Source organism: Ceratotherium simum, chromosome 12 (genome assembly GCF_057802395.1).
Source record: "Ceratotherium simum simum isolate JZ-2026a chromosome 12, ASM5780239v1, whole genome shotgun sequence".
Taxonomy (NCBI): domain Eukaryota; kingdom Metazoa; phylum Chordata; class Mammalia; order Perissodactyla; family Rhinocerotidae; genus Ceratotherium; species Ceratotherium simum.
Window position 1 is genome coordinate 9,062,173 of NC_141911.1, and position 22,565 is coordinate 9,084,737.

General features: G+C 39.5%; 1 protein-coding gene across 3 annotated transcripts in view; it reads left to right on the forward strand.

Annotated features, from left to right (window-relative positions):
* The window catches only part of EXTL3 (exostosin like glycosyltransferase 3), a 122,085-nt gene extending 99,520 nt beyond the window's left edge, over positions 1-22,565 (forward strand). For all 3 annotated transcript variants that reach the window (XM_087437380.1, XM_087437379.1, XM_014789907.2), the window contains exons 5-7: positions 1,213-1,357; positions 6,710-6,838; positions 19,383-22,565. In XM_087437380.1, coding sequence (XP_087293506.1) covers positions 1,213-1,357; positions 6,710-6,838; positions 19,383-19,592 — 484 coding nt within the window. In that variant the 3' untranslated portion in view covers positions 19,593-22,565. The remainder of the gene's footprint in view (positions 1-1,212; positions 1,358-6,709; positions 6,839-19,382) is intronic.

Sequence of the window (22,565 nt, forward strand, 5' to 3'; positions counted from 1 at the left end):
TATATTATGAAAACATATTACACCTTTTTAGGTTAGTAATTTGGAGTCAGTTTTAGGAGATAAATTAGGATAGAGTTAGGGATTTGGGTAGGAAGTATCAGAAAGCTCATCTAGAAGGCTATGTTGTGATAGCAGTTGTGGTTTCTCATCTATTGGACTAGATTAGTTACTTTCAAACTTAATAGGAGAGGAACTCTTTTGACATGAAATCTTATGTGTTTTACAAATTGAAGTTCCGTGTAAGTGATGAGGGAGTTTCTCAGGCAGTCTAAATCTCCCATTTGGGGGCGAGGTGGGGTGGGGAAGTGAAGGTTCATTGTTTATGGGACACCCGAATTACTTCTACAGGGCTGTAGGGTTCTGTGGAGCATAAGTGCTGTCAGCTCTACGATTTTAGCCTGTGAAGCTGGGGAACTGATTTTATTTGTTCTACCTTCCCTGTAAATTTGGGGATGATATAAAAGTTTATCCTGGAAACATATTGAATTCTCAGTTCGTTTCTTGCATTTATGAAATCTTTCATTTGTGTATGGTAGACCAATTCTTTTCATGGTGCAGGTTTCTCCCTCATGTCTCTTCAAATCAGGAGTTAAGACTGTTGTACCTTACTCCAGGTAACAGTCTTCTGTGGTTAGACCAGTGGTCTCTAACCTTTTTTATGGTGTACCCTCTCAGTAAAAGAAAAGTTAAGTATGCAATATACATATATTATTTCCAAGTCCTACTGTACTAGTATATCATGCTCATTAAAAACAAAACTTCTTTAAAGAAATTAAATAAGATTAAAAATAAATTGAAATAGAAATTGATATCTTCCTCCTGCTGCTTAGCAGATTGCTGTACATACCCCACTTCGGAGACCCCTGACTTAGCTCCTTTGCATGTTATTCCAGCTTGTTCTGTCTGTAAGGGCTGGAGAGATGCTGGCTGCCAGAAGTTGGAGGAGCAATAAGCAGGTTCTTATTAAGGGAGCTATGTGTGACACCATTTATTTGTTTTTATCCTGTTTGGATTGTGATGGATTTTGTTATTTAAAATAAAAAAAAAGGAAAAAGGAAGTAACAGCCCAAGGGCCAGAGCCTGCAAGCTAGAGGCAATAATTTTATTTTATTTTTTATTGTAACATTGGTTTAATAGAGGCAATAATTTTAAACATTTCTGATAATCTTAGAGCTTTGTACTCAGGTGTGTGCATATACTTGTGTTTTTGAGGGTGTGGAGAGAAGCACGGGACCGCATTGTGGGTTTCCCTGGCCGTTACCATGCGTGGGACATCCCTCATCAGTCTTGGCTCTACAACTCCAACTACTCCTGTGAGCTGTCCATGGTGCTGACAGGTGCTGCCTTCTTTCACAAGGTAAGAAAAAGCTTGGTAAGAATGGCCTGAACTTGGTAAGTGTAAGCCTTTGTGTGGTAGTGAAATGCTGCCCTCAAGTTAGCTCTCCTAATGCTTTTTATACGTCCCCTCTATGCTAGAAGTAAGTTATTTCTGTTTTTAAAGATAGTAATCATGATGCTTAGAGAAACTCTGGAGTAAAAAGTCAAGATGAGAAGGCTGACTGTACAATTGCACCTAGGCCATTACGAAAATCAATTCATCTTTTTGGACATTGGCTTTCCCTCTGTAAAACTGAGAGCACTGGGCTAAGATATTGTCCAGTTTCAACGTTGCCATCCCACACGCGGTCTGGCCAACAGAAGGCTGAACCTGGCACTCTTCTGACTCAGGCTAACCACTACTATCCCAAGCCCCACCACGAGCCTCTGCCTATTGTGGCTCTTCAAGTTCTGTTTGATTCCTTAGAGCTTGTCACTTTCACCATGCCTCACATCTCAATTTTCATTCCATATCCAAAATGCAAACCCCTCCAGTTGTTACTCCTCTCCTGTACTGTTATTGCCAAACTGTTCTGTTTTTTTGCTTCTGACTCATCTTCCCTCTGTATCTTGTCTGTTCAATAAAGTAGCACCTGGCCACATGCGGCTATTGAGCACTTGAAATATGACTGGTCAGTACTGAGCTGTACTGTAAGTGTGAAGTACACACTAGATTTTGAAAATTTAGCATGAAAGAACTAATGTAAACTATCTCAATAATTTTTTTTAGTGATTGTATGTTAAAATGCAATTATTTCTGATACACTGGGTTAAATAAAATTTATTACTAATTAACTTTACTGTTTCTTTTTACTTTTTAAAAATGTGGCTACTAGAAAATTTAAAATGACCTATGTGACTCACATTATATTTTCATTGGATAGTGCTGCTCTATACCGTCCCCCCCAAGTCCTTCCCTTGGGCTCTGAAGAATCCCTATTCTGAGATAGCCAAATCACCTACACCCCCTGCCTGCTTCACAGAATACCTCCTCTATCTCCTTGACGTGATTGAAACCTGACTTTTCTCTGAGGGCCGTGCTTCCCTTTAGCCTGTTTCTGTATTTCTTCCAGGGACAATGATTGAGGCTACTCATTTTCTCAGATTTGTACTTGGGATCAGGGAAGGTGTAGAGAACAATTTTCATTGCTTACCAATGACACTTGTAGACAATTATGTCTCAACTGTCATATAAAATCTCATTTGAAGCTCATGCCATTTGTCTTGTTGCTGCCATCTACCAACCTCCTAATCATTCCCTCATGGTATTCAAAGGCCATGGGCACCTGGCCCATCTTCCTTATCTCCACTCCAGGCCCTCTGTCATTCTGGACGACTTCATTGCTCTTGTGAAACACCCATTCACCACACTGTCTTCCCATTAATGTTGAAGTATCCCAGGGTTCTAGCTTCCGCCTAGTGCTCTTCTTACTTTGTGTTTTCCTTAGACGTTCTCTCATTCTCTCAAGGTCTTGTGGCTTTTCATAGCACCTACAAGTTGGTGATTTCTGTATCTGTAGTCCAGTCTAGGCCTTTCCCTGAGATCTGTACTTGGTGTGTATTTAATTGTTTTCAGGACATTCTCTGTATGTCCTTCAGGTACTTCAAACTAAACTTTTCCCCTAAAAGCCCATCATCTCTCCCCCAACTCCCTCAAATCTTTTGTCCCTCATATATTTCATATCTCAGATGGTGGCGTTTTGTAAGTCTCCTCAAATAGAACCTTGAAAGTCATCTTACTAGGGACATTTTGAACCAGCCTAAGAAGTCATTAAACTTTCAGCATTTTTTTCCTTTTTAAAACTTAATGTGTGAGGCTGGTATACATCCCATTCTTCACCCTCGCCCTCGTGCTTATTTTCCAAACTTGAGTGGGCTTTGGTTGGGCTAGGGGTTGCAAGTAGGATTAGAGAGCATCTGGCCGAGAAACCTTACCCAACTAGGAGCCCTTTTTTTTCACACTGGTCCTCCGAGAAAGAGCTACCGATTTTAGCAGCGTCTACTCACACCTTGAGAATTTACTCATCTTCTGAAAAGTCTGCCTTCTTAAATTCTCAGATTATTTTTTAAAAGTTACAATAGTCATATCCCTTTCCTTTCAAGTAATAATTTACTTAATAAAACTTAGGTTTTTTTCTATTTGAAAATCTAGAGCAAAGGTTACAAACTAGCAGCCCTCAAGTCTTCCGTGGTTTACAGAAATGTTTCTTTAGCCCCCCCAGTGCTATCCTATACACTGCCAGGTTTTGAAAATCAAAGGATTTTACAGAAAGATCTGGACCTCAATGAAAACGAAGATCAAGTCATATTGGGGCCGTGTTCCTGCCAGTTACCAATTGGCTGGAGCTGCGCAGCCACTGTTCCCTGTAGGTTGGCATGTGTGCGCTTATTTGCCCCACGACTCTTTATTTTTCTTACACCCATTTCTTTAAAATGCCACTTAATTTATTTGCCTCACTTGTTTGGTCCTTGAAAATAATTAAGTTGGTCATCCCTAATCTAGAGCAATCAAGTTTTTTGATTATAAATGCCTATAAATAAAAATTTTTGAACCTGTACCCCAGAAATATGTATATTTATTTATTAATTATATTTATGTGTACTACTGTATTTGTAGAAATTTTTATAAGGTTGAGATAAAGGTGAAATAAAGTTTCAAAATAATATTCTCATTAAATTCTTAAATTTTAGTGAAAGCAGTATGATCGAATATGCTTCATTATTTTTGAAAATCTTGGTTTGACACTGGATTATGGCAAATCAGAGGTCTATTTCTAAATTAAGTGTATTTTTAATACTTGGTTTTTAATCAGTGTCGTTGGAGGAAATCCCTTATTGCTGTGCTTACTATGTCAGGATGCTCCTCCACCAATTTGGTAGCATTTCATTGAAATTGGATTAGAATTTTCATCTTTCATGGAGGCCATTCAGTTTTTTTAGCAAACTAATGAGAAGGTGTTACATTTTTATGTTTTAGAGTAGGTTCTAAATTCATTGAAACTTTTCATTTAGAAGATTGTTAAACAGGTTACAGAAGTTTTTCTATGTTTTTAAAAATGTACAGATTTGAAAGTTTTTATAGATTTTCATAAATAATTTTTGGCATCAAAATCACATAATGGTGGAAATACTTCTAAAAATTTGTTTTCATAATACTTTCTCCATTTTTTTTTTTGCTGAGAAAGATTTGCCCTGAGCTAACATCTGTTGCCAACCTTCCTTTTTTTGCTTAGGGAAGATGGTTGCTGAGCTAACATCTGTGCCAGTCTTCCTCTATTTTGTATGTGGGTCACCGCCACAGCATGGCTGACGAGTGGTGCAGGTCCGCGCCTGAGAACCAAAATGGCAAGTCTGGGCTGCTGAAGCGGAGCACGCTGAACTTAACCACTAGGCCATGGGGCCGGCCCCTCTCCATGGGTTTTTTTTTTTTTTGGTGAGGAAAACTAGTCCTGAGCTGACATCCAATGCCAATCTTCCTCTTTTTTCTTTCTTTCTTTTTCTTTTTTTTGCTGAGGAAGATTGGCCCTGGGCTAATATCCGTGCCCATCTTCCTCGACTTTATATGGGACGCCACCACAGCATGGCTTGACAAGTGGTGCATTGGTGTGCACCTGGGATCTGAACCTGCAAACCCCAGGCCACCAAAGCGGAGTACACGCACTTAACTGCTACACCACCGGGCGGTCCCCAATCACCTGTCTTTTTGTAAAAGACAAAAGTATAATTCATCTTGGGAAGTTCACTATCTCTTAAGTACCTTGCCACAAGATAACCAGCAAACCACTATGTGCTATAAAAATTTTATGGTCATTATTTCACTACATACATTCTACTACTTAAGATAATAAAATACACAAATCATTTTTATTCAGCACCTCACCTGTTCATTCGTCAGCAGTATATTGCAACATATCACAGTTAACATGTGCCCTTTTTTATAGCATTTGCCCATTTCTGTGGTGTAAATATTCTTACTGTGGCTGATTTCAGGTTATCGATGAGTCACTGAACGTGGAGTTCTGAAGAGATGGGCAGTTGGACACCATTATATAAAGTATTTTCACCATACAGATATGATAGACATGAATAATCTGAAGATAACAATAAAATGCAATAAGTAATAGTAAAATGTAACAAATTAATTAAGAAGCGATGAGCTTTAGGTATTTATTGGTTTTTAATATAACTTAAGTTTATGTAATTATATGTATATATTTTTTAATTTTTTTGTGTGTGAGGCAGATCGGCCCTGAGCTAACATCTGCCAATCCTCCTCTTTTTTGCTGAGGAAGACTGGCCCTGGGCTAACATCCATGCCCAACTTCTTCCACTTCATATGGGACGCTGCCACAGCATGGCTTGACAAGCGGTGCGTTGGTGCGCGCCCGGGATCCGAACCGGCGAACCCCGGGCCGCTGTAGTGGAGCACGTGCACTTAACCGCTTGCGCGACCGGGCCGGCCCCTGTAATTATATTTTTAATAATGACTCTTTTTCATAACAAGCTCACAAAATTCCTAAATAGTCTCAGAAAATTACTGAAAATTTAGCAGTAGACGTTCATAGCAGGTGTGAGCCAGCTTCAACACACTACATTGTGGCCCTTGCAGGACGTTGTAAGAACTTAGGCTTTTTTTCACTCTGTGTGAGATAGGAAGCCATTGAGGGGTTTGCAGTAAAGGAGTGACATGCTCAGCTCGACTTGTGTCTTAACATGATCACTCTGCTGTGCTGAAATTGGACTGTAGGGAGGAAAATATGGCAGCAGGGAGACTGTTTAGGAGGCCATATGAGTAATCCAGGCAAGAGATGATGGTGGTTTGGAGCAGGGAGTAGCTAGTAGTGATGGTGGAAAGTGATCAGATTCTAGAATCCGCAAGTGGGGCACTGAGGGATTGGATGTTTCATGGCTCAGTGACTTATTGAGGTCTTAGCAGATAACCAGGCTTTCCCCCTCACTTATCCCTTATTGCCATTGTCAGAGATAGAATCTTGTTCAGCTAAACCAGTCTGACCTAATTTGATGAATCTTGACATTGTTGCAAAATCACTGAGGTACCAAGGAGATGAAATGAAATTCTGATTCTCAAAGGGGTGATAATGGCAGTTTGGATGAGATAATTCTTAATTGCAGAAGATGTACCTTGCAGGATGTTTAGCATCCCTAGCCTCACCTCCCTAAATGCCAGTGGTGCTTCCCAGTGATTGCACAGCCATCCTCTACCCCCCTTCCCGAACTTCCTATCAGCCCCTAGATCGATGCATATTTTTGCTCAAAGCCAAAGAACTGTGGCCTCTAACAGAGTATGTGATTCTTTTTCTACCCCTGACAGTATTATGCCTACCTGTATTCTTACGTGATGCCCCAGGCCATCCGAGATATGGTGGATGAATACATCAACTGTGAGGACATTGCCATGAACTTCCTTGTCTCCCACATCACTCGGAAACCCCCCATCAAGGTGAGGGTCCCACTACTTATGGAACTGGGGGTGCATGCATACTTAATTCACTTATTTTGCAGTAGTGTGGTATGTAACTCACCATACCTCAGAGTTCTCATCTGTAAAATGAGGATAATGATACAACCAATCAAACAGGATTGTCTTACGGTTAAATGAGTTGTTAATATAGGGGCTTTTCACTCCTAATAGAATAGATAGAATTCAGAGGGTTTGGAACTGGGATGGGAAAAATGTTACATCTTTAATTTTTACTAATCTCTTACTGGAATTTAGCATTTCCATCAGTTATGAAACAGGCTACAGTTCATAAGAGTATTTGCAGTAACGGATTTGTCACCAGTAGAAGTCACAGATATTTTCATATCACATTACATTTGTTGCCACATCTCAAAGTATTATGTTCATCACTGCTTTTAAATTATGGTAGTTATTAACTTTCCCCTAGATCTTGTTACTTAATGCCTTAATAAAAGAGCATGTACATTACTGTATTTCAGTATAATTTGTTTCCTTTGTAATCACATGTATTTTATTTTATACATTTAAAAACAGTCTGAGGAGGAGTCCACAGGCTTCACCAGATTGCCAAATCAGAGTCGGGGGTGTCCATGGCACAAAAAATTGAAGAATTCTTTAGTTAATATATATAAAGCTCTAAGAATAGTGCCTGGCACATAAGTAAGTACTATATTAGGTATTTACTCAAAAACAAAAACAAAAGTACTCTCAGAATTCTAGAAATTTGAGTTCTTTATTGTCTTTGAGTTGCCGAATAGATTTGACCAGAATATACCAATTTCATACTATGCACACGGAAAGATCAGTTCCATCACCCTTTGTGTCGTTATTGCAGGTTCATACAACAAGTGAAAGCTCTCCTGGCAAGGGTTAGGGTAGGCCTGGTAAGGGCCTTGCAACAAAACTAGAGCATCTGTGTGTTAATTCAAATTAATAGAATTTATGACTATGCTCTGTCAGTATTTATGTTACGGATTCGCACCTGATGTCCTTAGAAAGGTTAACAAGCTAATTAAGGTCTTACTTTCATTATTGTTAGAAAGGCATATTATTTAATTTTATAAAATAATAAGTTTACCTCTTCATGGATATCATTAGTGCGATGAGTGAATAATAAACGAGTGCATATTTCTTTCTCTTTACATTTTGAAGGTAAGTTCTAAACTAAGTAACCACCAGCCTGTACTAATAACGCTAGTGAAATCATATCTTTAGTGGTAAGCAGAGTGGTAACGAGAGAACACTGGGTCCATGTAACAAAGCATAACAGAGAAAGATAGAAAAGCATTTGGGGGTCCTATACATCCATGTATACCTAATCAAACCTTTTTCCCAAGTATGGCTCAGAGTTATAACTTAACTTCTGATTACCCCATAGCTTCTTCTATTCTTGAGCCTTCTGTTAAAGCCTCACAAAAGAAGAGTAATTAGTAAAAGAACAAGGAATTAATTTCATATTGCTTTGGATAATGTACTATTATCTTTTCGAGGAGGAGAAAGAGCTAGAATGTAAATAGGCTTTATTCAGAATAAAGGATGGGGGAGGGATAAGATTGATGGTGTTTAAGGGTACAAACTTGTAATGCGTAGTAAAATAAGCCATAGAGATCTAATGCACAGTACAATGAACACAGACAATAATATTGTACTATAATTATGCAATGTGATAAATATTGTTACATCGGCAATCATGTTACAGTATATGAATGTATCAAAGTAACATGCTGTATGCCTGTAACTTACACAATGTTACAAGTCAAATTTATTCAATTAAGAATTTTTTTTTTAAAAAAAGATTAAAAACTCAGAAAGCATTGAGAAGATAGATGGCTTAGGTGATAAGGAGTAGAGAGAGGAAGCATAAGTAAACATCTTAATTCTCTTTGGCAATAACAGATTCTCATCATCTCTTAAGGACTTCCCTTACTGTTACTAAGCATAACACTGATACTTCTCAGTCAAACTGAGTTACCTGGAGTGTTCTCGTGTAAAATATAGTTCACAGTATTGGTGAAGTAAATGTTCAAACTTCAGTTTGTAGTATAGTTGTTACTTCATTCTTCTTAATTTCTTTTTTTTTTGTATGTTTTATTTTGTAATGCAGTTATATATGTGTGTGTTCATATAATTTTATTATAAATACAGTGGGGTTGCAGTCACAGAATTTTTTTACTGATGGGTTACATGATAAAAAACATTTGGAAACCACTGCTTCAGTGAAAACAACAGTATAAAATAACTTTTTGTATCAAATGGAGTCATTTACAGGTTAAGAGGCTTTTCCCTGAGGTTGAATCTGCTATCTGGGATGAGGAAGATTTTTAGACACAGGAAGGACAAAGTAGAGGACTGGACATAGATGCTGTTCGATAATATCCTTCTCTAAATTCTTGACACCCATCTCCTGTTTGAGTGTGGGGTGGGGAAGAATGGTAACTCACTGTTGACAGTAAACCAGAAGGGTTCTAGGAGAACTGCCAGTGAGTGAGAGGAAGTGAGGAGACTGATGGTGTCCTTCAAACAGACCTGTGGAAATCATGACTCCCTCAGAGTTTTGGCTCTCAGGTGAGTTGCTCTGTTGAGCACTGGCCTGTGTTCACCCCTCAGTTTCAACTCTGGAGCCCTGGTTTCTGATGGCTGTATTGGCTATATGTGATGATTACTCTTTAGCTATAAATTATAGGATGGGCCATTCAATTTAGATTTTTTTCTCTCAGCTTATAATAGTAATAATTTTAAAATTATTTGGGAAAAGACAGACATATTCAAAAAGAAATAAAAATTATTCAAGCTTTTTGGCATATTTCTTTTAGTTCTCTGGTTCCCTGCCTATGGTGGTGGCTGTTTTATTTTTATTTTTTAAAAATACATACTTTTTGAGCTGGCCCTAATGGCCTAGTGGTTAAAGTTCGGCACGCTCCACTTCAGTGGCCCAGGTTTGGTTCCTGGGCGCAGAAACACACCAGTCGTCTCTTGGTGGCCATGCTGTGGTGGCGGCTCACATAGAAGAACTAGAAGGACTTACAGCTAGAGTATACAACTATGTACTGGGGCTTTGGGGGATGAAAAAAATATATGTACATACTTTTTTTGTAGTTTGCTTTTTAAAAACTTGACAGTAAATTTTCTGGTTCTGGCAATATTGTGGACTAGATAACCTAAAAACCTCTTTACTACATGTAACAAACATTTTTTTCATTGCATAGTTGGGCTTATAAAGAAGTAAAAGAATTGCCAGACAGGAAGGGGTAACTAAAAGTCAGAGTGGCAAGCATGTGAGGTGTCACTGTGGCTACACTGGGTGGGATGCTGTTAACTTAGTCTTCTAGAGGCTTGGGTTTTATCACTTATGTGAAAAAGAGTGAAGAACCTTTGGGCCTTTGAAATTGGCAGAGAATTAGAACCGAGATCTCCTTCCTTTATTGCCCCAGGAAGATGACAGGCAACTTGTTTGTTTTAACCTGGATTTTGGAGAGTAGAGGGGAAAAAGTATAGATTGAGAATTTTATTATTTTTTTTAAAAAAGATTTTATTTATTTATTTATTTATTTTTCCCCTAAAGCCCCAGTAGATAGTTGCATGTCGTAGTTGCACATCCTTCTAGTTGCTTTATGTGGGACGCGGCCTCAGCATGGCCGGAGAAGCGGTGCATCGGTGCGCACCCGGGATCCGAACCCGGGCCGCCAGCAGCGGAGCGCACGCACCTAACCGCCAAGCCACGGGGCCGGCCCTAGATTGAGAATTTTAAAATAGTCTGAATCTCCATGGGTTTGGGGACTCATGCTGTATGAAAATTAGCCCTAGCCATTGATATCCTTTGGCTATTTGACAGAATAAGACCAAAAACTTCTATAAGGAGACATTCTTTCACCTCCAGCCACTTAGGATACCCACAGATAAAGCTTCATTGAAGATGAGCTTGAAATCCAAAATTACCAGTCACATGAGGAAACAGTTGACCATGGGCAAGAGTTAACAGAGATGACAAACAGTAAGGTTAGTTCTCTAAGAATTCCAGATAATAAAACAATTGGATAGTGAAACAATTGTAAAATAAGTAGGTTTAAAATGACCAAAGATAAAAACTAAAGAATTGAAAACATAAAAAAACAACAAATTACTAAGAAAAAAGAACAAGCAGATTTGAAAGACCCAAATAGAACTACTGGAAATGAAAATTATAGTTATTAAAATGAAGATGTCCGTGAATGGGATAAAAAGATCAGACATAGCTGAAGAGAAAATTAATGACCTAGGTGATAAATGTGAAGAAATTTCTGAGAAAGTATTACAGAGATATGAAGAGTTGGAAAATAAGAAAGAGAGGTTAAGAGACATGGCACATATAAGCAGAAGGTCCAACACAAAACCAAGAAGGGAAGAATAGAATGAGGAAGAGGCAATTTTGAAAAAAATAATGTGAGAATTTTCCAGAATTAAAAACATGAATACTACAGCAAACATTACACTTAATGATGAAACTTTAGAAAGTCTCATTCAAGTCAGTAATAAGACAAAGTTATCCACTAAGTAAATGGAGATAGAAATCATATCCATATTCATGGAAGAGGAGACTGTATACTCAGGATGGTAGTTCTCCCGAAATCTAAAATTCCAATGTAACTCTAATTACATCCTTTTAGGATGTTGGATTTGCTTTGGTGTGGAACTTGACAGACAAAACCTCAAGTTTGTATTGAAAGGCAAAGGACCAGAATAGCCAAGACACTAGTGAAGAAGATGTGGGCTTGCCTTATCAGAAATCATGACATGGTAATAAAATACATAATTGAGACAATGTAATATTGGCACAGGGATTGACAAATCAATGGTACAAAGTAGAGTCGGACACAGACCAGTGCATGTATAGAAACTCAATATATGATAAAGGTGGCATTTACGAGTGAGTGCTGGGATAATTGCTTATCTATATGAAAAAGAAATACATCTCATAACACACCCAAGGTAAATTCCAGATCAATTAATGAACCAAATGTGAATAGCAAGCTTTAAAACTTCTAATAAAAACAAAAGTACAGGAGTATTTTTGTGATCATAGCCAAAGAGAAATATATTAAGAAGCAAAAAGTGCAAAATATAGAGGAAAACATTGATTGGTTTGAATATAGTAAAATTAAAAACTTTTTCAACAAAACTCGATATATGAAAAAACAAGCCACAGACTGGGATATTTATAATGCCTATAAATAACAAAGAATTAATACTCAGAATAAAGAATTTCCAAGTGAGAAAAAAAGACAACTCAATAGATTAGTCAAGTATATAAAAAAGCAGTTTAATAAAGTGGAAATCCAAATGACTGATAAACACATGGAAAGATGCTCAACTTCTGTAATAATCAGAGAAATGTAAATTAAAACAATGGGATACAGTTTATACCCATCAAATGGGCAAAAATGAAAGTGTGATAGTACGAAATGTTAGTAAGGATGTGTAGAAATTGCAACTATTATGCAGTGCTGGTGGGTGTATACACTGGTACACTGGTACATCTGTTTTGAAGAAAGTTTGGTATTATCAGGTATAGTTGAAGGTGCATGTACCCCATGACTTAGCAGGAGAGGAATGGAAGGAGGGAGGGTGACGCAAGGCATCAAGTCTATTTGTAATGTTTTGTTCCTTTAAAAAAGAAGAAGAAAAAAATATATAATCTGAAACAAATAGGGCAAAATGTTAATATTTGACAAAACTGGTGGGTATGCATGTTTGTTATATTCTTCTATTTTTTTAAAACATAACATTTCATTCATATATTTTAAACCAGTAGTAGCAAGTGTTTCATATATATATGTAAGTACCTTATTTATATATGTATAACCATATATAATTTTTAAATATATACCGTCTTTAAACAAACACCCCTGCAATAAAAATTATACTCAAAATAATAAAGTTTAACATTTTTGATACCCACCCATTGTATATGCACCTCCATAATCCCATCCTGCTTCTTCCCTTTATTGATAATTGCTATCCTGATTTTTGTTTTAAAAATTCCCTTCCCCTACCCCCTTAAAAAGATAGTTTTAACATATGTGTCCCTAAATGATTGGCTTTTTTTAACTTTATGTAAATGAAATCAAACTATAAGCATTCCTCTGCATTTAGCTTTTTTAAAACTCAATAATCTGTTTTTGAGCTTAGTCAGTTTTGATGCTTGTAGTTGTTGTTCGTTAATATTCACTGCCCCAAGTCTTAAAGATGCTCTCCTCCATACTCTTCTAAAAGTTTTAGGTTTTGCCCTTTTGTATTTAAATCATTAATCCTTCTGGAAGTGATTTTTGTGTGTGGTGTGAGATAGGGTCCTGCTTTCATTTTTTCTCATACCCAGTTTTCATTGCACACTTAGTTCCATCCATGCCCCTGTGATCTGCAGTGCTGGTTCTCTCATCAGTCAAGTGTCTCTATATACATAGATCTGTTTAAGGATTCTTTAGTCTATTCGCTTGGCTCAATTTGTTCATATGCCAAAACCGCATTAATTGTTGTATCTTTAGAATAGTTTTTTATATCTGCTAAGACAAGTCCCCTTGCCTTAATCTTTTACTTCAAGAGTGTCTTGCCTATTCTTGGCCCTTTCTTCTCCCATATAAATTTTGGAATTAGCTTGTCAAGACACACACACACACACACACACACACACACACACACACACACACACAGAGTTGGGATTTTGATAGGAATTGAATCTGTAGGTGAATTGGGGAAAACTGATATCTTTTAAAAATATTGATTCTTCCTAGTAAAGAATATTGTATAATCCCCAAGCTCTATAGAGTTCCATAATAATTTTCCAATAAAAGTCTTTGAACATTTTTGTTAGATTTATTTCTAGGTACCCTATATATTTTGTTGCTATTATAAATGGTGTTTTCTAAAAGTTACATTTTCTTTCATTGTTATAATATAGAATTATTGATTTATTTATTGCTGTCATAATAGTTGATAACATTGTGAAATTTCAGGTGTACATTATTATTTGTCAGTCACCATATAAATGTGCCCCTTCACCCCTTGTGCCCCCAATCCTGCAATCTCCTTTCCCCTGGTAACGACTAAACTCTTCTGTCTGTGTGTTAGTGTATCTTCCACATATGAGTAAAATCATGAAGTGTTTATCTTGCTCTGTTTAGCTTATTTCACTTAACATAATGCCCTCCACGTCCATCCGTGTTGTTGCAAATGGGATGATTTTGTCTTTTAATGGCTGAGTAGTATTCCATTGTATATATATATACACCACATCTTCTTTATCCAGTCATCAGTCGAGGGACACCTGGGTTGCTTCCACTTCTTGGCTATGGTGAATAATGCTGCAGTGCACATAGGGGTGCATAAGCCTCTTTGGATTGTTGATTTCAGGTTCTTTGGATAAATACCCAGTAGTGGGATAGCTGGATCATAAGGTATTTCTATTTTTAATTTTTTGAGGAATCTCCATACTGTTTTCCATAGAGGCTGTACCAGTTTGCATTCCCACCAGCAGTGAATGAGGGTTCCCTTTTCTCCACAACATCTCCAACATTTGTTATTTTTTGACTTGGTGATTAAAGCCATTCTCACGGGTGTAAGGTGATATCTTAGTGTAGTTTTGATTTGCATTTCCCTGATGATTAGTGATGTTGAACATCTTTTCATGTGCCTATTGACCATCTGTATATCTTCCTTAGAAAAATGTCTTTTCATATCCTCTGCCCATTTTTTGATTGGGTTGTTTGTTGTTCAGTTGTATGACTTCTTCATATATTGTGGAGATTAACCCCTTGTTGGATATATAAAATTGGCAAATATTTTCTCCCAGCTGCTGGGTTGTCTTTTAATTTTGATCCTGGTTTCATTTGCCTTGCAGAAGCTCTTTAGTCTGATGAAGTCCCACTTGTTTATTTTTTCTTTCGTTTCCCTTGTCCAGGTAGACATGGAATTCGAAAAGATCCCTCTTTGTCCAGTGTCAAAGAGTGTACTGTCTATATTTTCTTCTAGGAGTTTTATAGTTTCAGGTCTCACTTGCAAGTCTTTGATCCATTTTGAGTTAATTTTTGTGAATGGCGATAGCAGATGGTCCACTTTCATTCTTTTGCATGTGGCCGTCCACTTTTCCCAGCAGCATTTATTGAAGAGACTTTCCTTTCTCCATTGTATATTCTTAGCTCCTTTGTCGAAGATTAGCTGTTTGTAGATGTGTGGTTTTATTTCTGGGCTTTCAATTATGTTCCATTGATCTGTGTGTCTGTTTTTGTATTAGTACCATGCTGTTTTGATTATTATAGCTTTGTAGTATATTTTGAAGTCAGGGATTGTGATGCCTCCCGCTTTGTTCTTTTTTCTCAGGATTGCTTTAGCTATTCGGAGTCTTGTTGCCCCATATGAATTTTGGGATTCTTTGTTCTATTTCTGTGAAGAATGTCATTGGGATTCTGATTGGGATTGCATTGAATCTGTAGATTGCTTTAGATAGTATGGACATTTTAACTATGTTTATTCTTCCAGTCCATGTGCATGGGATATCTTTCCATTTCTTTATGTCATCATTGATTTCTTTCAATAATGTCTTATAGTTTTCACTATATAGGTCTTTCACCTCCTTGATTAAATTCATTCCTAGATATTTTATTCTTTTTGTTGCGATTGTAAATGGGATTGTATTCTTGAGTTCTTTTTCTGTTAGTTCGTTATTAGAGTATAGAAATGCACCTGGTTTTTGTAAGTGATTTTGTACCCAGCAACTTTGCTGTAATTGTTTATTATTTCTAATAGTTTTCCAATGGATTCTTTAGAGTTTTGTATGTGTAAGATCATGTCATCTGCAAACAGCGAGAGTTTCACTTCTTCATTGCCTATTTGGATTCCTTTTATAGAATTATTTATTTTTGTTTCTAGGAAACTTGCTAAAACTCAATTAAAAAATTTGTTGATTGATACTGGTTTTCTCTGTTGACAGTCATATATCCCCCACGCAGAGGATTGTTTTGTTTCTTCCTTTCCAATCCTCATAAGCTATTTTATTTTATTTTTTTTCTCACTGCAGTAGCCAGGACCTCCAGAGAGTATCGAATAGAAGTGGTGATCGTGGGCATCTTGCTCTTATTCCTGATTTTAAAGGAATGTTTTAAATAATACACTTTTAGGTGTGATGTTTGCTTTAAATTTTTAAATTTTAGCTTAATGAAGTTTCTTTCTCTTCCTAGCTTGCTAAGTATCTTTATTATGAATGTTTAATTTTATTCAGTGAATTTCCTGTTATCCATTGATATAGTTGAGTTTTATCTTCAGTCTGTTGTGTTGACATACACACTTTATGTGCATAAACACATTTGGTCACAATTCTTTTTTTTATAAATTTCTGGATTTGGTTTTCTAGTATTTTGTTTAGAATGCTTGAATCAGTGTTCATAAGTGAAGTGAGCTTATATTTTTCCTTTTTAAAGTATTATTTAGGGGCTGGTCTGGTGGTGTAGTGGTTAAGTTCGTGCACTTCGCTTTGGCAACCCAGGGTTCACAGGTTTGGATGCCAGACGTGGACCTACGCACCACTTATCAAGCCATGCTGTGGCAGGCTTCCCACATATAAAGTAGAGGAAGATGGGCACAGATGTTAGCTCAGGGCCAATTTTCCTCAGGAAAAAGAGGAGGATTGGGAATGGATGTTAGCTCAGGGCCAGTCTTCCTCAGCAAAAAAAAAAAAAAAAAAAAAGGTATGTCACATCATTGTTTTTATTCATACTTTTATCACCTAAGTGATACATCCCTGAACACTATGGCTTACTTTTAAAATAAACTTTTCATATTAAAATAGATTTAGATTTACAGAAAAATTGTGACGTTAGTACAGTTTCCCCTATTATTAACATCTTACATCACTGTGGTACATTTTTCCCAATTAATGAACCAATATTGATACCTTGTCTTACCAAAGCCCATTCTTTATTCAGATTTCCTTATTTTGCTTAGTGCCTTTTTTTTTTAACTAGAGTGATCATGTAGCAGAATAATACAAAATACAGCAAAGAGCCATATGTGAGAAAATTGTGTGCTCCCAAGCCTGGGAGTGGTAACTCTTAGTTCCCATATTCTTGGAACACCTTCCATGACTCTCTGGGGCAGAAAGGCTGGCTGGAGCACAAGGGTCTCCCTGCTGACTGCATAACTGGTCCATGCCCAGGGCACAGGCCAAGCACGTGGAATGAGGCCAGATGAGTTACATGAATTACACCTGCTCCCCTGACGGCCCGTAAGAGAGAAGTGCTCTCTACAAAAGCTCCAGCCCTGGCAGGGACCACTGCACCGCAGAGAGCTTAGAGATGGTTCCTCTGTGGCCAGAACGTAAAAACCTTAGACTAGTGTACGCCCTGCAATTCCCGTATCCAAATTCCTACTAACTGGAGAGGTAGAGGAATGAGAGATGCGAGTTGCCTCCAAGCTGATGTTTAGTCTTCAGTAAACAGGGATAAATACAAAACATGTTCCACAAGTGAGCTTGAACAGAGCTGAGCATAGCAGGTGAAAGATTCCCAAGCCCCATTTAGTACCCACCACGGAAGGAGACAGGGGAAGGGTATGGGAGGGGGAGATGTGTATGTTCTGCCGTGGTCACTGCTGTGACACGTCTGTCCTGCTGTCCTGGCCCAATTTGTATGGTTCCTCCCAGCTTTCTGGATCTGCCCTCTCCTGGCCCAGGGCTCTTACTTCTCTGAGCCTAAACCTCCCAGCCTCAAGCCTACACAGAGCAGAAATGCCAGAGGCAGAGGGCTCTCTGATGAGAGTGAGCAGGCAGTCTTCTCGAGAACATGAGGTTCTTCCACACCACCACCATGGTAGGGCAGGGCAAAGAGGGTGCTGGGTTCCAGGAGGCAGAAGGTGCAGCTCTGAGAGCAGGAAGGAGAGTTCAGCTGGGAGAATGACAGAAAGTCCATATCTTTTTTCTGTTCCAGGATCAGTTTTGCATGTTTTGAACTTTATATAAATGGAGTCATACAGTATCTCTTCTCCGTGTCTCTTAATCTTTCTTTCATATTTTTTTAAAGCTTTTTGTCAGTATTTTCCATTCTGGGTAATAATTTTAGTATATTCTTCATCACTGATTTTCTCTTCACACCCAACCATTGTTTGTCTGATTTAATTCAATATATTTTTAATTTCTTTTGTTCTATTTGGTTCTTTTTCGTATCCGCTAGGACTCTTTTGATAGTCCCTTGTTTCTTCAATCAAACTTTAATCTTTCAAAATTTCGTTGTACATATTACACACATTTATTGTTAGAATCATTATCTGATAATCCTGCTATTTTGCAGTGTTTTGGGATCTGATTCTGTTGTTTGTTTCTGCAGGTTCTCCCTCATGTGACTCATTCCCTTTTTTGTGACTTTTCATTGTGAGATCGTGTCCTTTGGGATTTTACTTATGGCACTTCTTTGAGGCCTGAATTTACCCCCGAGGGGATTTGCATTTGCTTCTTCCGTGTGCCTGGGGTCACTACCTACCTGAGACCTGTTTAAGCTAAGTTAGTATCTTGGGGCTTTTCAGAACACACAGGTAACACAAATTCTAGTCTCAGATGTGTGAGGGCCAGCTTGTGGTTACAAATTCTCAAAGATGATTCCTCCTTCCCTTAGAGCTAAGACTGAGAAGAACACATTTCTTTACCATCTCTGTGTGGGGCTGCCTCCAGCCCATGCAGCCCTCCGTTTGGCCTCATTGTTTCAAAAAGTCTCCAATCTGATTTTGCCTCTGTTGCCTCCCCAGCCCAATAAAAGCCAAAGCCCCTGGCTATCTCCCTGGATTCAGGCTTTTCCATTATTTTGATGTCTGAGGATTTCATTTCTTTTGTTACATTTCATTTCATTTCTTTCCTTACAAGCTCAGCCATATATTTAAAGAGATGGTCTATGTATTTTAGCCTACATTTTCAGGTATTCTGTGCTGAGGACGTTTTTATGTTATTTGGTCTGCCACATTGTTGATAGTGAAGCTGTTATATTATTCTTCATACTTTTATAATTGCTTAACATTTCATAATAATAATAATAACTACTAAACTATAAAATGACCACTTTCCCATGCTTTTAAATATAATTTTTTTAAACACCATTTTAAATGGATGTGTAGTATTTTATAATTATTTAACTAGTCCCCTTTTGATGGGTAGTTTTCCAGTATTTTGCTATTAAAAACATTGATGAAATGAACAACTTCATACCTATATCTTGCTGTGCAACCAAGATGAGTACTAGAATTAGAGTTACAGAGACAACACTAAACATTTTAAGGCTTTTGATATCTAAGTATAGGCCGTTTGGAAAGAGCACCCTTACGAATGACGTAGATACATCCGTGGCAGAAAGAGAGCGCTGGGCTCTGGCTCCTGACTTGCTGTGTGAGTGAACGTAGCCATCCGGGGTCAGTGTCTTCACTGTGGCAATGGAAGCATCGGATTGGGTAAGCTGCAGAGTTTCTGTCAGTATTAGCATCTGTGATTCACTCTGTGCTTTTTCTCCCCTATTCCCAGGTGACCTCACGGTGGACTTTCCGATGCCCAGGATGCCCTCAGGCCCTGTCACATGATGATTCCCATTTTCACGAGCGGCACAAATGTATCAACTTTTTTGTTAAGGTGTATGGCTATATGCCCCTACTGTACACCCAGTTCAGGGTGGACTCTGTGCTCTTCAAGACCCGCCTGCCCCACGACAAGACCAAGTGCTTCAAGTTCATCTAGGGGCGTTGCAGTTTGTGGGGAGAGAATGAGCAGAGTGAGGGAGATGGCTCCTGAGGTTGCTAGACGTTGAAGGACCTCAGGCACATTTGCTGGGTGGGTGGCCCAGACCCTCTGCTGGCAGGAACGGCAGGAAGAGTGAAAAGGAAGGAGCTGCCTTTCTCTTGAAGTCGGCCACACTGGGCCTGGAACCCTGGTTGGAGGTCACTGGGGTTCCCTACACAGGGCACTGACTGATAGCTTACACTGAGGACCATGGGGACTCTGGAGAGTCACTCACACAGTTCATAAGCCCAGAACAGCTGGTTAGTGGTTTTTAAATTCAGTAACAACTATTATTATTTAAAGAGATAAAGTTTCAGATTTGCCATTCAAGGCTTATTTATATATATGTGTGTATATATATGTGTATATATATATGCACACATAGTCACATACGTATACATATATATATTTAGGGGGGAGTTTGAAATTTCTGCCTATCTCACAAAGTGAGGGACTCACCAAGGCTCCTGATGTTCTGTATTTTGGTGGAGATGGATCCTGACCTTATGGTATCTGGTTCATCCTTCAAGATCCATCTCTGTCCTCCCAAGGCGCATCTGTGTGCAGAAACCAAAAGGGCCCGGCTTGGCCCTCTTGTCGGGCCTTGGATGAGCTAAGACCTGTTGGTTTGTTCCTTCCCCCTTTCTGTTGCCAGCTAGCCCTCTGTAACTCGTGTTCTCCTCGCACTTCAGTCCTTGGGGAGGACCTGCACGTTTGGGAACAGCTGAGCTTCCTTGTGCTGGATTTGGTGTTCGTGAGGATTCCTCATCAGGTTGTGCTGTCCCAGTACTTGTCCCTGCTCTCCTGTTCTCTCCCCCCTTTGAAAGAGAAGAATGAGGAAGAATGAGACCTGAAGACCCATATGGCTTTTTGTCCAGCCCTCCTTTTAAAAAACATGTTGTGCTTTGGCTTCAGGTTTTCCTGAAGGTTACCTGTTATATAAGAGAACAGAAAACTGTCAGGCTGCACTTCGAGGTGTGGTCTGAAGTGGTTTGCAGGTTGTCCTGCTCTCTCGCGTAGAACTAGCGAGCATCCTTTGTGGATCCCCACCCGGCTGGCCGGGAAGTCTTACAGCAAGGCACCAGCCTTGGGATAAATACCTTGGTGAAATTCACCTTCCCCTCCACCTTAGTCTGGACCTACATCCTGTGTTACTCATAGTTTTGGGGTCCCTCATGCCAGGTTGGTTCCAGGACCCCTTGAGGTTTGGTATGTGCCAGAACAATGGGAGGATATGATTTTATGTTAAGCTCAAATCTAGTCTGAAATTGAACAGGCATTCACACCCCTCATTACCACTTTCCACTTCTGGTTTAAATTTCTATTCCCTGGCCTGAAATGGAAATAGGCTAACTTTGTGGCAGTGGTGGTAGGGGAACCGAAGAGGGTGTTAGTGGCGTTTGGCAGGGATTTAGCCTATGACTTCTACCATTTTTCCGGACCCCACTTTCTTCCAGCGAGGTTGAGTATAGGTGGTTTCCCGCATCTGAACAAAAGCTCAGGTCTGTCCTGGTCATGCACATGCCTTAAGCCAGTTCTGTCTGCCCCAGACCTTGACATCCTGTGCTTCTATTTCTTGGTGGCACGTTCTCCTCTGACCTGCCTGTACCAAATGGCTTCTCGTCAAGTATCGTTTTGAAGCCAGGCTCTGTCCTGTAGATACCACCCAACTGTGGGGCTAGCTCGACCTAAGGGACCTCTCCTCATCAGCACACAGGACCAGGGCTGCTCCTAGGACTTGTGTCCTCCAGAGGTTCCCACTAGCATCTTCTTGTTGCTCTCCTGCTGAGGCAACTACTTAGGAAGTTGAGTTATGCTTTTCAGCAACCCAGCAAAGGGGTCCAGACTCCCTGCATCCTAACTTTCTAACACCCTTTCCTTGACTTCTGACTTTCTTCTTTTTAGCAGTAGCCTTCTTCCCTCTGGGGAGCCAGAGTGTGGTGTTTTCAGCTATATAAGTGGCTGCTATTTTTATCTTGTTCATTTTAATATGGGGAACTCATGAACTGACTTCATTGGGACCTGGTGAGCAAGGAGCAGTCTGTTAGGACCCTCTTAGTGGAGCCAGATTGTTGGGTCCCTGAATGCTGCCGTAGATCCAGGAGTAGCTGACTGGTCTGAGGTGATGGCTAACATCAAAGTGGACTGTAGGGAGGGTTATGATGTCAGTGTTTTAAACAAGGATAGCACTATTTGGACCTGACCAGGACACTAACTTGAAGGACTCCAGACAGCAGGCTCTGGTGGACACTGGCCATGTTCTTCAAGGACACTCCTCAGTAGTGAGAGGCAGGGCAGTCAGACCTTTCTGATTGCTTGGTTAGGTGCTCCTGGAGATGGCTGCTGCTTTTCACAAGGTGGAGTAGGGAAAGGCCCAGCTCCGTGCTTAGAATGCCTTTGATGCTGGTCAGTCACCTTGGGAAACCCAGATGTCGTCCACACCACCTAACTGTGATTCACCTGGAACGTGAAAACAGCTCCGCAGCCCCCCACGAGTTTCCTTGGCTGTCCACAGGTAACACCTTGTTGCCTAGTCTTTGCTCCCAGGGCCCAGGAGGTCATTGTTCTCCTTCTAGCCAGTTTGCTCCTCACCACAAGGGGCATCCACCTAAGTGAGAGCCCCCCAAGGTGCTCAGCAGGCCATTCTGAGCGTCCGCACCCCTGACAGTGTTCTCCATGTGGTGTGGACTGGGCCTCAAGCCAGGGCCTGCGCAGAGTTGGTGGGGCCCAGTCTGGGGGCACAGGAAGAGTCTCTTCAGGAGCTGCCTGCGTGTGTGCTCAGGGGGCTCCTGGTTTGAAGTGATATTTTGAAGGGGGAGCTCTTTGATATCCATGCCATGTCCATCCACCCCACCCCTTTACCAGTCATGAGCACAATGGTCTTATGTTGGATTTTTGTAAAAAATAAAATAAATGGATACTTTAACTCAA